Source organism: Dendropsophus ebraccatus, chromosome 4 (assembly GCF_027789765.1).
Source record: "Dendropsophus ebraccatus isolate aDenEbr1 chromosome 4, aDenEbr1.pat, whole genome shotgun sequence".
Classification (NCBI taxonomy): Eukaryota; Metazoa; Chordata; class Amphibia; order Anura; family Hylidae; genus Dendropsophus; species Dendropsophus ebraccatus.
The window spans coordinates 109,975,420-109,991,122 of record NC_091457.1 but is presented as its reverse complement, the minus strand read 5'-3'; the positions used below and the strand labels follow the sequence as shown (position 1 = coordinate 109,991,122).

Here is a 15,703-nt window from a genome sequence, read left to right as displayed (position 1 = left end):
TAGCAACTAATTCATGATATTCCATACATAAAACATAGTTATTGCATGATAAACAGTTTGGAAATTATGACGTACAATCTATTTCATTTACAAGATCTCTTCCTGCCTTTTTTCCTGAACATTTTTGTTTGTGTCTAAAACCTGCAGAGACTTACAGGCCTAATTCTGTACTTCTAGCTAAGGGTATGCTGTGGTTGTATCCAGTCTACCCAGTTCTCTGTCAACTATACATTTTACCTGCAATGATACATTTGTAACAGTTTATGAATCTTTACTGACTTTTTGTTCTTTTTCATCACCAGAATCAGTCAAGCTCCATTCTGTCCGCTGTGATGGACATTCCTGCAACCCACCAGTTGGGAACCTTGCTATTGGTCGCACACCGGTCACCCTTACCTCTTGTGGCCAAAATGTCAGTGAACTTTATTGCTTCTATCCTGAGGTTCAGTTCCAACAGACACCTGTCTCCTGCAGCCAAAGCCAGTGCACAAAATGTAGCAGCAACCAGCCGGAGAACTCCCACCATCCTTCTCACATGACGGATGATGTCTTCTCCAGTCCGGCTACCTGGTGGCAGTCAGCACAAGGTGTCCTCAGGGAGGAGATCAGGTTGGACTTTGAGACAGAGTTTTACTTGACGCACGTTATCATGGTCTTCAAGTCCCCCCGCCCCACAGCGATGGTTCTGGAGAGATCATTTGACCGTGGAAAAACTTGGAGAGCTTATAAGTATTTTGCTACTAACTGTACGGCTACATTTGGTCTTCAAGATGACCTGAATGAAGAGGGGGCACAGTGCACCTCCAGGTATTCAGATGCCTGGCCCTGTACGAGAGGAGAGGTGAGCAATGGCATAGAGTCTGTAACAATGCACCTAACACGGATGTGTTGCCCAGGGTTCACTTTTATTATTCCTTCTCTAAAGGAGGTTCAGATTTTACAGTCTTGTCAACCAGTTGTTAATGGTGGTCTATGGACCAGAGGTACCAAGCAATGAATATACAGTATGAACACCTTTGCAACCATATTTTATTCCAATCCATCTCTTATAAAATGAAGTAAGTTTATATATACTCGTAATTAAAAATATGTTGTTTTGTGTCTATAGCTCCTATGCAAGCCTGTGTGCCTTCATTGTTATAGAGTGCAAACTAATTTTGTGTAGTCTGATCCTGAAGTCATTTGTTTCTCCCTTCCATCTTTGTACTCTATAAAGATGAACCATGCATGACTGCAGGATAAGACTTCATTATGGACTGTTTGTAGTCTTTTACCATAAAGTCACATAGGACGGCATAATAGCTGTATACATTGTGTGGATTCACACGTAACGGACCTGCAGCAGATTTCTCGATGGGAATTCGCAGGATGGACGTCCCACTGCGAGTTTGTCAGCAACCCGCCCTGTTAACCCCCAGCCACCGGAGCGTATACATCACCTGGTCCCCGCTCTGGCTTGCTTCGGAGGTTCCCAGCACGTCCTGCTCAACCAATCAGTGCGCTGCCCTGCCAACGTGAAGACATCGGGAGCCCCGAAACAAGCTGGAGCAGGGAGCAGGTGATGAATACGCTCCGGCGGCCGGGGGTTAAGGGGGCGGGCTGCTGACAAACTCGCAGTGGGACGTCCATCCTGCTGCGAGTTTGTCTGCCCATAGGGTGTACAGGGCAGGGATCCGCAGAGGGTCTCGCTGCGAATTCGCATTGAGAAATCCCCTGCGGATCCATTACGTGTGAACCCACTCTAAAGGGGTACTCCGGCGAAAATCTTTTTCTTTTAACTAGTTTCAGAAAGTTATATAGATTTGTATTTTACTTCTATTTAAAAATCTCAAGTCTTCCAGTAGTTATCAGCTGCTGTATGTCCTGCAGGAAGTGGTGTTTTCTTTCCAGTCTGACAAAGTGCTCTTTGCGGCCACCCCTGTCTAAGACAGGAACTGTGCAGAGCAGGAGAGGTTTTCTATGGGGATTTGCTCCTGCTCTGGACAGTGCCTGACTGGCCTTTTCACACTGCAGAAAACAGGCAGAAATTCCAAGCGAAATCCCTGCCGCGGACTCCGCTCAGAATTCCTCCTGCCTCAGTGTTTCAATAATGGGTATAGGGCACCCCCGCTCTCTACGGCTCTCTGCTCGAAGAATTGACATGCAGGGAATACAGCAGCTGTACTGGAAGACTTGAGATTTTTAAAGGAAACCTTTCACCCCGGCACCTGGGGCAGAGCCCACCCGACCCCCCGTTAGAGCCCTGGATACTTACCCAAGCTGAGATTTCCTGTTCTACAGTGATAAAAGAAGGCTGCTGTAAAGTGATCTGTACAGCATTGCAGCAACATGTGACACCAGTAGATAAAAGAGACAATAGTAGCTCCCTGTGGAATAACCTCTTCAAAGGTAAGTAAAGAGTATGCTCAGTAAAGTTTCACATTCATCTCAAGGGGACAGAGTCTGTGTATTGTCATCTATGTCTTGCTGTAAAGCATGTCACTAAATGCTGTTAAAGGAGAAATCCAGTGGGGGAGCAAAAAATCATTTCACTGTAAGGGTGGGGGGAACATAATAAGAAAGGTATATTTACCTGTCCTGGTGCCCATGAAGCACGTGTCCCACTCCTGGACCCCTTCGGCAGCCTGCACATCTCCCTTTGCTGTTACGTCACGACCTGGCTGAGGGATGCCCCACTAAGCCAGTCAGTGACTAGGGCGGGGTACTACTGCAGTCACTGATTGGCTGAGCAGGCTAAATCCCACCCGTCTGTGATGTGGCAGCCATATCATGACGTACCTCAAAGCCAGGAGAAGATGGCATCTTGCAGAGTACGGGAGCCTGGGGACGCAGCATAGCAAGGGCACAGGGTCAAAGGTCCCCCCCACACACACACACACACACACACACCACCACCAGACTTCTCTTTTCAAAACAGCTCAGGCAAGATGGCAGCCTCTATACCAATGTACCAAAATAAGTCAGACAATAGAAACAGATTAGAATAAAAGAACAACTTAGAATCTGACTCTAATCAGTAAAAGAAAATGTAGGTGACACTTTCCCTTTAATAATTCCTTAGATACATTGATGCTGAATCCCATCAGGCAGCTTTAGGTATTAGTCCTGTGTGAGGCACTCACTAGGCTGACTTCATTTATGAGAATATTCAGCTTTTTTTCATCTTCTCATACTTACAAGGCCAAGTCTCGTGCGTCGATGATGAGATCAGTTTTTCCTTTACCGTTTCCAGGGAAATCCATGACCAAAGACTTGATCTGATTAACAAATACATTTCAGGAACATTAACGTTCACATTAAACCTTTAACAACATTCCATTATTAGGTCCAAAATCCTTTGCCAGTTTTTAATATATCTTTCTAGCGGTTGGAGTTTCCTTTTTTGGATACAGAGCTCTAAACTTGGACTCCGGCCACCCACCCATCAGCTGAGGAGGCTGCAGTGCCTGTGTATACATCGGCTGCATGTTGGTCCTTGCAGAAGCTGTATGATTGGTAGCAGCAGTGCAAGGTATTGCAATGTTATGTTCACTTGGCCTCTTCGAGTAGCTGATCGGCATGGGTGCAGAGAGTCAGACCTCCGCCAGTCTAATATTGATGGCCGTACTGAGGACAGACTTCCTTTTTATAGAGTCTGGATAAGCTATTAACTGCACACTATATGAGTGAAGTGAGCTCCCCCTAGTGGTGGCTGCAGACGACCAGAAGAGTGGCATGAAGCTCTGTTTGTGCGGGTGTTTTGGAACTTTGTGACAGTGAAATGGATCCAAACCTCTTAATTTTAGATATGTGGTTCTTAAAGGTGGACATATAAAGATACTCTGAGCTGATTAGTAAAATATAAACCAGGTAGGTGAAGCCTTTAAGGTACCATGCACCTCCTATGCATACGTCTCTTATGTTTTCTAAAATTGGATAGATGTATAGGCAGTATTGCTGTACCTACAATGAGGGTGATCATTTACTGGCGATATATAGGTTCAGACATTGTGGGGTGTAAAACCACTCTCCCACATGTATGTCTGTGATACTTTGTGTGTACTGGATTATGCTAATCAGGTCTTTTAATGAAATATTATGGGATTGCTATAAAAGCAATTCTAGGCCATTTGGCTCCAAAATATTGCACAAAGGGTTAAATGCGTAGAAGAGCCCCTATGCCCCCCTTCCACATAACAGAACTGCGGGGGTCCCGGGAGATGCCCGTCAGCAGTGGTGGACACACTTGTGTCAGCAGCGTTGGAATTCAATTTCTTCCCAACTGCTGCTGCAATAGAATGGGGCATTTCTGTGGCACAGCGGGGTGAGCATCTCCTAAACAGTGGGGGTCTGGGACATTGGGCTGTCGCTGCTGGGGATGAGTGAATCTGTTAGAAATGTTCTTTAAATCATGACAGTTGACCGGGCATGAATACTGTGACGCAGATCACGCTACATGTGCAGTCACAACAGAGCGCCTGTGCTGCAATGACTAATCCTCGATTATTCTTCTTATTATCCATTATGCACCATTTATATAATGCTCCCGTACTCTGTAGTGTGTTATGCTCCAGTCCCATCCAGAGCTGCATTTAATATTCTGATGGATGCCTCCTGGCATCTGTCGCCCTCTAAGCTGGGCTCCTATAATGCATTACACAATGCATTCATTCTGCATAGAGTCTGGAGAATATACTCAATATAATACAACAAAGAATACAGTTAACAGCTGTGAGATCCCAGGCCATACAAAAAATAGTAGAGTGCTCTAGATGTAACTCGAGCATAAGTCATGAAGATTTATTGGGGTAGTTCTGATAAAAAAAATTTTTTCAATTAATCGACTAGTGCTAGAAAGTGCCAGAGGTTTGTAATTTACTTCTATTACAAAATCTTCAGTCTTCCAGTACTTATCAGCTGCTGTATGTCCTGCAGGAAGTGGTGTATTCTTTCCAGTCTGACACAGTGCTCTCTGATGCCACCTCTGTCCATATCTGGAACCATCCAGAGCAGTAGCAAATCCTTATAGAAAACTTCTCTTGCTCTCCACACTGGAAAGAATACTGCTTACTGAAAGACTTACAGCAGCTGATAAGTACTGGAAGACTTGAGATTTTTAAATAGAACTAAATTTAAGACCTATGGTACTTTCTGGCACCAGTTGATTTGAAAGAAAACATTTTTTGTTGAACAACCCCTTTGAGGAGAAGTGCGGCGAAAATGTTTATTAAAGTATTGTATTGCCTCCCAAAAAAGAATAGAAATCACCAATATACACTTATTACGGGAAATGCTTATAAAGTGCTTTTTTCCCTGCACTTACTACTGCATCAAGGCTTCAGTTCCTGGATAAAATGTTGATGTCACAACCCGACTCCCAGAGCTGTGCGGCGGTGGCTGCTGGAGAGGATGATGGCAGAGGGATGCTCAGTGTTCCTCCAGTGACCTGTGTCCCTCAGTGTCCCCCTGGCATCATCCTCTCCAGCAGCCACAGCCCGCACAGCTCTGGGAGTCGGGTCGTGACATCACCATTTTATCCAGGAAGTGACATCACCATGTTATCCAGGAAGTGACATCACCATGTTATCCAGGAAGTGAAGCCTTGATGCAGTAGTAAGTGCAGGGAAAAAAGCACTTTATGTATATTTCCTGTAATAAGTGTATATTGGGGATTGGTATAACTTTTGGGAGGCAATACAATACATTAATAAACATTTTCGCCGGACTTCTCCTTTAACCAATGCGATATACTGGTAGATATAACTAGTACATCCATGTGTGCATTATACATTATATATTGATAATAACTTTGTGTTTGCACCCCCCTCCCAACTGCAGGTGATATTTCGAGCTTTAAATCCAGCCAATAGGATTGAGGATCCCTACAGCCCCCAGGCACAAGACCTGCTGAAGATCACTAACCTGAGACTTCTGTTGTTAAAGAGGCAGGAATGTCCATGTCAAGCTTTGCTGGGGTTACAGGAGAAGCCCCAAAGATTTGCTTATTACGCCATTTATGATCTGATCGTACGTGGAAGCTGTTTCTGCAATGGACATGCGGAGGAGTGTGAGCAGGTGGACAATACGCCTGGATCAGAAGCTGCTGTAAGTAAAGCAAACAGAATAGACTTTCCCACTAACATGAGATTTCTCCTTTTATCTTATTCTCCTGCCCAAGTAACTGCCTGACATCCAATACTGATAATAACATTACATTGTCCATAGGGGTTGTCACTCAGCTTTTTACAGATTCTAAGTGCCATATATATTCTAGTATTGCAATGTAGAGATAAACCTGCCTGCTCTATTCTGTTAGTATGTGTCATTCTGTACTGTAATTCAGGCATTTAATTCTAACAAGGGAGATCAGGATAAAAAGAACCACAGTCTTTGCTCAGGACAGGACATTATGTACACTACGCCACAATGAATTAAATTGTTACACAGTGTTTTAGAATGTATGGTACAAAAAAAGTCATTCCAGGTCAATCCTGTAACGTATAGAAATTTGGAGGGTTTGGTCAAGGTCAATTGCTGCTACATTGTGCAGAGAAATACTTTACAACAGCACAAATCGACCACTGAGTGCAGAGATGCTAAATGTTGTGAAACCTTACCCTACCCTTTTGTATCTGTTCCTCGCTATTTTTAAGGTTCCTGCTTGTTCACAGGCAACTAGAACATTTTTTTTTAAATATGTTTTTACATACATAATTAAATGGAAAAAAACAAAACAAGAAGTTTAGTGAAATAAAACAAGAAACCATAATCAACAATTTCCACTCTTCTCTGGAACATGTCTATCATGTAGGGCGTCAAACAACAGGACATAGACCTGTATGCCATGAGTGGAGAGTAGTCAGTACTTCATGGGCCAGCAATGCAGACAAGGCATATAGTCTGCAAAATCTGTATGAGTAGTTGTACAGAGAATATAAGATATAGAAGAACAAAACGTTTAGTGGATTACAGAGAGCCGGGCGAACAGTCACTTAATGTACAATATCTTAAAATAAATAAAAGAGAAGGTTGAAGGATGTGTAATCAAGAATGTTCCATTCACTGCCAGCAAGCAGCGATCTTAAGAATGGTGAATAGTGAAGCACACGGTATATTTAGCGCTGCGGAATCTGTTGGCGCTATGCAAATAAATATTTTTTTTTTAAATTGCTAAAAGTTTTATTGTATCATGGCTAAGTTTTATTCAAATGAAATTTTGCAAGAAACATAGAAAAGAGGAACCTTCATCTTTTCCATATTTCCATGCTTTCTCACTCACAGACAAGGTAGTGGCAGCTTTACATTTTTTCTGTAAGATATGTCCATTTGCAGTAACCATGTTCTCTGAGAGATAACTCATCCAATGTTGTTATTACCCGGATGGTGAGCATGAGGCCCTGGGGGGATGCTGGCACGACCTGACCTTCACAGTGAAGGGGTAGCTGGCTCAACTAACCCCTCACCCCACCCCATGCATACCTCCCAACTGGCTGCACTCCAGCAGGGATGTGACCCAGCCCTAACTGTAGTCCTCACAACACTGGGTTCAGCAAAATGTTAATGCATAGACATAGAGCAAGTGGCACCTAACCGTATCAGTCAGTTTTTAAGATATCTTCCTTTCACTGTGATGGGGTTTCTGCTGGAGAATTATATGTATACAGATGATATATGGTAAATACCTATATAGGCATGCAGTTATGTATGTACAAGCAGAGTGCACTGGTTTAATGTCCCTGGTGGTCTGTGGCTTAGTATCCCACTGTTTATTGAGGGTTGGTTGTTTGGTCATTGGAGTTCAGTGATTTAGTGCAGTAGTCTCAAATTTCCAGGGGCTCACTGCTCTAGTCCCTTGTGTCTAGTGATTTATTTCCAGGGGTTCACTGCTCTAGTCCCTTGTTTCTAGGGATTTATTTATAGGGGTTCACTGCTCTAGTCCCTTGTGTCTAGTGATTTATTTCCAGGGGTTCACTGCTCTAGTCCCTTGTGTCTATGGATTTATTTCCAGGGGTTCACTGCTCTAGTCCCTTGTCTAGTGAATTATTTTTAGGGGTTCACTGCTCTAGTCCCTTGTCTAGTAAATTATTTCTAGGGGTTCACTGCTCTAGTCCCTTGTGTCTATGGATTTATTTCCAGGGGTTCACTGCTCTAGTCCCTTGTCTAGTGAATTATTTTTAGGGGTTCACTGCTCTAGTCCCTTGTGTCTAGTGATTTATTTACAGGGGTTCACTGCTCTAGTTCCTTGTGTCTAGTGAATTATTTCTAGGGGTTCACTGCTCTAGTCCCTTGTGTCTAGTGAATTATTTCCAGGGGTTCACTGCTCTAGTCCCTTGTGTCTAGTGATTTATTTCCAGGGGTTCACTGCTCTAGTCCCTTGTTTCTAGGGATTTATTTATAGGGGTTCACTGCTCTAGTCCCTTGTCTAGTAAATTATTTCCAGGGGTTCACTGCTCTAGTCCCTTGTGTCTATGGATTTATTTCCAGGGGTTCACTGCTCTAGTCCCTTGTCTAGTGAATTATTTTTAGGGGTTCACTGCTCTAGTCCCTTGTGTCTAGTGATTTATTTCCAGGGGTTCACTGCTCTAGTCCCTTGTTTCTAGGGATTTATTTATAGGGGTTCACTGCTCTAGTCCCTTGTGTCTAGTGAATTATTTCCAGGGGTTCACTGCTCTAGTCCCTTGTGTCTAGTGATTTATTTATTTCCAGAGGTTCACTGCTCTAGTCCCTTGTCTAGTAAATTATTTCTAGGGGTTCACTGCTCTAGTCCCTTGTGTCTATGGATTTATTTCCAGGGGTTCACTGCTCTAGTCCCTTGTCTAGTGAATTATTTTTAGGGGTTCACTGCTTTAGTCCCTTGTGTCTAGTGATTTATTTACAGGGGTTCACTGCTCTAGTCCCTTGTGTCTAGTGAATTATTTCTAGGGGTTCACTGCTCTAGTCCCTTGTGTCTAGTGATTTATTGCCTCCATAATCTCTGGTGTTCAGCAATTTAGTGATGCTGTCCCTGATATCTAGCGATCGAGTCCCTGCTCCTTGCTTCATTCCCTGGTGTCTAGCAGTTAACTGTTTCAGGGGCTGATGCCCAGAGGTTCAGAGCTCTAGTCCCTGATATTCCACTTATTAGGAATATATGATAACAGTTCATTGCATGACCCCCTTTAGTGAAATTGGTGGGGTAACATATGAGGGCCATCCTCTCTTCTTGCTGTACAACAGTCCATGGGTGGAAAGAAATTTACTTGGGTGCTCAGGGATGTTATCACCCAACCATAAGCCTGGTGTAAAGGGGTAATGAGGACCTCAGAAGAAGATCTGCGTTCTGCTTCGGATAACATATGCTGTATGACAGTTTAGCTGATCCCCCTGCAGGGGGTAATGTTTAGCCAGTGGCTCCAGGCTGGTGGCTCTGTCTAGTTCCCAGGTCACCTGAGGTAAATCTTGTTTTTGCACACAGAGATTTCTTAGTGGATTTAATCACATTCCTTTTATAACCCTCCTCCATTTCCAAAAGTTATCTCTTGTCCAAACATCTTGTGCCTTTACCCTCATAATCCCCAGCAAAGTTTCCAAACTATCTGATCTATGCTGTGCCAGGCTTGGTGACCTCCAGGCATGGTGCAGCTCTGCGGTTGGGTCGGCAATTCAAAGACCAGCTGGATGGAGGAAAAAAAATATGCCCGGGTGCTGTGCCAGATAGAAAACATCCCAGACAGTGACATGAGCTGCAGAGTTGGCTCGGCCTGGGACGAGCTGCCTCTGCACATAGAGAAGCTGTGCCCCCTATTCCCCATAGATTACAGGCAGCAGACTAATGTAATACAAAAGAACAATGATGGGCAGGGGCTGATTATATCCATGCCTGACCCAGATATTCCTTTATAGAAGATGCCAGTAGTTGTACTTGCATTTCAGCTACCATGGGATGATCTGCACCTCAATCTAAAGGCAATAGTAAGAGTTATTGCTATATGCTTAGAATTAAATGTAGCATTGTATAATAGGGATTGTTATGCTGAGTGGTTCTAGGAGACTGTGCCACACTCACACATGATAGGTTTAGATAGACTAAATTAGCAGATAGTATTAAACATGATGCTGAGTTTGTCTTGGTGCATACCTATAGACATACAGTGGCATCTATTGCCCTTAGGCTCCCATTGTAAAACAAATGTATACTTATTAAAGATTTATTCCAATATACCTATTAAAGATTTATTCCAAGATTTATTTAAGCTTTGTTCCAAGATGTTAAAACTAAGGTTGTTAAAGTAAAAGAAAAACAAAACAAAACCGAAATACAGATACAGAATATGCCTCCCATATTGCCCTTTATGTAGCTATAATGTCTACACACCTTACACTAAAGTTGACCCATCCTGCAGCTGTGTTGTCCCTATTGTTCTGGGAGAGATAAGCCATGACCAGAGCAGTCTGGTTGCGGATTACCCCTTTCCATAGAGAACACATGACTGTTCAGCCATACCAAACATTCATATATATGGGAAAGTCAAGAGACAATAGTTACTAAAAATGTATGGTCAACTTTGAGAATGAAATCGTTCATGCTTGCCCTCCACAAATAAAACTCACCTATCATCTTAACCATAATGAACAGAGCTGCTCTTTCTTCATATTAGCAGCCTTTGAGCTGATGGGACAGGTTCCCCAAGCTGGCACATTAATGTTATATCATCTTGCCAGCCTCCGCTGGGATCCTGCACCGGCCACTTATAGGCTATAGGCCTGAAGTGCCTGAAGCATGTGTAACTGAATGCAAAGCAGGGAGCTGACAAGGAGGACACAGATGCATTTCAAGGTAGTGTTTGCCTGGAGATCTGGGGCACCATGCCAAAGGATGCTAAGGGCTATTGACGATCCTCTGAAAGAGCGTATCACCCATGAAAGATTTAAAAGAGTTAGATATATCAACTTTGCAGAAGGGACTGTGCCTCAGAGGTTATATGAAGCTGAGGCACTTGTCACGGTGGCCAGGAGTGGTATGTGCCTACCCATGGATGCATCAAACACATACTCTGTGAATTCGGCAGTTCTCCAGTGCAGGTGTAAGTCCCAGGTAGACTAAAATAAGGTGCAAACTTTCAACTTGAAACTAAATTTCTTCTTAAAGGAACAGCACATACTATAATAGTTCTTTGTAGTGAGGTGCAGAAAAAAAAATTAATACTCCTTAGATCACTTGTGCTGGGTACTTATACTTTAGCTAGAGACTTGAGTACAACGAGGAATATGCTTGAATATACACTTTCTTGCTGGAGTATATAGAATAGAGTCTCTGAATACTTGTCTGTTACTTTGAATATACTTTATTTAACTTGAGGTAGTGGTGGTGAACTGACAGCAAGTTTAAGACTATTGGGGCCCTATCCAGACCCTAAGTTACTTAGCTGTGGGGGTTAGGAGAAGAGTACCTACATCCAGAGGTATGAGCATCCACCTAATGCTGTCCGTGGGCCCCTAGTGACACAGATCCAGTCATGTAGGCCCTACCTAGTGAGTAGAGCTAGCCGTCGGGGGGACCGCTAAGGAGAATACAGATTTACAGTTATCCCCTTACTGATTCTCTACGCTGTGCTAGAGAGTGAAAAATACATACTCGCACCTGGTGACGGGAGTGCAGAATACATCATTCAGTCCCAAAGCACATAGGCACACAAACACTGACCTACACATGCTATATACAAGCAGTGGACACTGCAATTGTACCTAAGAGGCTTAGATACTCCAACTCATAAGACAGCAATATAGCAGGTGAATGAATAAGGATCTAGAAATCAAAATTTGTTCACCTGTAAGTCTGGAACGTGTTCTTTATCATGCCAGGTCCATGGTAAATGTGTGTGCCAGCATAACACTGCGGGGGATCACTGTGAAAAGTGTGCCCCGATGTACAATGATCTCCTATGGAGGCCAGGAGACGGAAAAACTGGAGCCCCTAATGAGTGCAAACGTAAGTACGAAAACTCAAGGTTCAGGTAGATAAATGTGAAAAAGCTATAGTAGCAAAGTATGGTAGTGCATGCAGCAGACTATGAGGAACATGATATGCCATAGATGTCTGTAGACCCTGTCCTAGATTTGTTTCTACCTCCTTCCTTTATTTTTCTGTTTCTATTTTCTGGTACATTTTTATTTTATTTTATTGGAAACAATAGTCTGGGGTTGACCCACTCAAATCTAGGACAGGCATTGGGCATGCTTTTTGACTTGTGTAAAGGTCATTGTGCAGAAAAGGGAAGGCTGAGCTCTGACCATCACCCACTGTGTATGGCCCAATAATGTCTTATCTATATAGTGATACCATCTTTCACCATACTGACCTGCCGAATAAGTTAACAGGCTATTTAAACCACATAAAGAACAGCAGTATTTATTATTTTAATATTTTCATCTCATAAAAAGTAGAAAAAGCTATCCGTATCCCTTGTACCCTAGAAGGTTACCAATGAAAACATTAACTTGCCTCATAAAAATATTTTGGCACCCCAAGACTTCTGCAAACTTCAGACGATATCTCTAAAGTATCCTAAACTTTGGGCAGTGCTGTTTGTTTCAAATTGGGTTATTTATGGAGAAGTTTCAACATGTAGACCCATCAAATCCTGGTCTAAAAAAAGCAACTGCTAGGGATAATGCAGAGCGCATTAATATAGGATTTCCTAATCCTAACTCCTAGTGAGGAAGCAGGGGGACATAATCTTCTAATAAACAGATAGATAACAGTTTTTTCCCTCTTCCCATTCTAATGTGTAGGCTGCCGTTGTCACAATCATGCTGTCAGCTGTCGCTTTGATCACAACGTCTGGCAGTCCTCTGGAAAGAGGAGCGGAGGAGTGTGTGAGAATTGCCAGCACAACACAGAAGGGCACCGCTGCCAAAGATGCAGGGCAGGCTACTACAGGGACCCCACTGAGCCCATCAGCTCCCCTCAGGCATGCAAAGGTAAGTCCAGCAATGTTCCAGACCCCAGTATATACATGGTCCTAAGGCACCAGATTTTAGAATCAAAGCTCCACTTTCCTTTCTATTTTTTTTACAGTCCATGTTCTCATCTATCAATAGAGCCATGGGGCAGGGGCATAATTGGCTATAAAAGCATTTGTGCAGGGTCATCTGGAATGTGCAATTTAGTTCTGGTTTAGTTTACTTCATAGAAAGGATGTAAATGATACTAAGATAACTAAATATACTGATAAAGGGCATGGAGCATCTTTGGCTATAGCATTTGTCTAGCATTAATTAGCGATATCTTGTCGCAAATTGAGCAATTGGCGCTTGTTTGCCGCTGCATATTAGGGCTCCTAGCTGTGAGGACAGATATAGGCAGGGTTTTACACATGTATGGCAGTCTGGCACTGTCCTTGATGTGAATAGATGGGAAAGCCAGATGCCACAAACTGGATTTTTTGTCCTCTGGTATGGATTCACCAGATTAAACACCGCTGGTTATGTGTAAACAAGCCCTAAAAGAATTTTATTTCCTTATTTATTTTTTGAGACATTTAAAAGGAGACATGATCGAGTATATAAATGGACCATACAAAATAGGGAGAAAAGTTATTCCAGGTAAAATCTCTTTAAAAGACAGGACACTCTCTCCACCTGGAGATAAAAAGGTTCATTCCCCAGAGGTAACAGACATTCTCTACCATTAAAGCTGTGAATCTGTGAGTGCCCACTGAGTGCACTTACTAACTTCTCTTTGGGATCATTGGACCCCTTGGACATGGGGATGATAACTTTTCTTCCTAAATCTTTTTATTCATTTTTCAATAACTTTTCTCCAACCAAATCCACAGGGCAAAAATTTACATCATGTCCAAAGAAACTTAGGCAGAAATAAATGTACAAGTAGGCTAAGGCACCTTTGGTTAAGCAGACATTTTATCAAATACATGTAATCTAGTCCACCTACCACCCCAGGAGCTGGTCATAGCACAAACAACTAAAGGCTTTGATAAAGGTGTATACACATTCTGTATGGATCGGGGATGGGGGGGGGAGGGATTTTCATTTGTTTTTTGGGGCTGGTGATATACTGGTTACTATATATATATCTAACTTTATTATGGATCAATGTGGGAAATCAAAGTGCTAAAGTTGCCCTCTCCAGTACTACTAACTATATGTAGCTATATTTATATATAAGAAGTTATTTTAAGGCCCCTTAGCTATTTGTAGCATGGGAGCAGCAATGTCTATTCTAGACTAGATGAGTTTGAAGGAGACAGCACTTTGTAGAGTGAAAAACGGTGACCTTTATTCACACCTTAATGTTGCGACGTTTCGGCTACACACAGTAGTCTTCCTCAAACTTGAGGAAGGCTACTGTGTATAGCCGAAACGTCGCAACATTAAGGTGTGAATAAAGGTCACCGTTTTTCACTCTACAAAGTGCTGTCTCCTTCAAACTCATTGGATTATTCCGGACATTGAGCCCAGTCTGGTGAGACGTGCACTAATCTAATTTTTCAAAAGTTTTTTTGCCTGTGTTGCTATACTATACTAAGTATTCTAGACTAGATGCCTACTAAAGTGCTGCCATTTTCCATTGTCTTGTCCTGCTTTGCATGATCCCATTTTTCGCTAACAGGAAATCAGTTTCCCCCAGTGCATTCATTTTGTGCCCATATACTACAATAGTAGGCCAATAATGGGTGCAGGATTTGCTATTGGCACTCCATTAGCTTTGGAGGAACCACTTGTTGGGGTGGTTATTAAAATCAAGACGCCCCCTGTGGTTCTTGAGATACAGCTGTATCTACTATAGCGGAGTCTCCACTAGAGGGGTCCACCACGATTAGGTGAGATATGACACAGGGGTATCTCTTCCCCTTTAAAATACGAGCTTGGCGAGCGTGCACCGTGATGCATTGGTGAGCAATTTGTCTCAGTATCTTGTGCCAGGAAACAAGTCCATAAAGATGCGAAAAACTGCCAGTTTGGATGCCACGTACCAAACGCTTCAGACACAAAGGAGAGAGAGATAAAAGGCGGACGGCTGCCCGACACACACCTGCCCTTCAGCTACAGCATAACACCGGATTCCTGGGTTTTGATATAGTGTGATATGATTCATTTGGAGCTGGGATTTTCACTGAGAGCAGGGCATTACTCTTCACGGGGGCCGTAATGCCAGCCCTTTGTTCCGTTAAGCCTCTGTCTCCTTCTGTGATACATCTGGGGCATTAGCAGTGCTCATTCAATTATATCTTGGCTTTTTTTTTTCTAGTCCCGTAATCCAACGTGCCTGTGTATGCAAAGCACAGCTGTAAGAGAATGAGGAGCTATTTAAATAGCTGAATTGTGTTTAACTATCTGATGCCAGGGTACAGTTAAATGAACACTTTAGCTGCACATACAGATTGTGGTGACTACTGTCGCCTCTGACAAATGCCAACTGAAGGCATATATCATATTAAAACATGGCTGATTTCTTCCAAAAGCGGTGTGGTTTTGCAGCTTAGTTTCATAGAAGTGAATGGAGCTAAATTGTAATACCACACACAACCTCGGGGGCCGCCTGATACCCCTAATTTATGGGCAATGTAAAAGATTTTCTTTCAATTTACTGTGCAGTTTTTGTCTGTTTTGAAAAAAACTACTGTAATGCTGTACCCTATTTACAATGTTATAACTACTATAATACTGCTCCTATGTACAATGCTATAACTACAATAATACTGCCCCCTATGTACCAGAATAT

At 42.8% G+C, this 15,703-nt stretch overlaps 1 protein-coding gene across 1 annotated transcript in view; it reads left to right on the top strand.

The window, feature by feature from the left end:
* LOC138789870 (netrin-4-like) overlaps positions 1-15,703 on the top strand; it is a 38,527-nt gene that overhangs the window by 7,694 nt on the left and 15,130 nt on the right. Inside the window, exons 2-5 of the mRNA XM_069968729.1 lie at positions 303-841; positions 5,818-6,084; positions 11,821-11,947; positions 12,751-12,939. Coding sequence (XP_069824830.1) covers positions 303-841; positions 5,818-6,084; positions 11,821-11,947; positions 12,751-12,939 — 1,122 coding nt within the window. The remainder of the gene's footprint in view (positions 1-302; positions 842-5,817; positions 6,085-11,820; positions 11,948-12,750; positions 12,940-15,703) is intronic.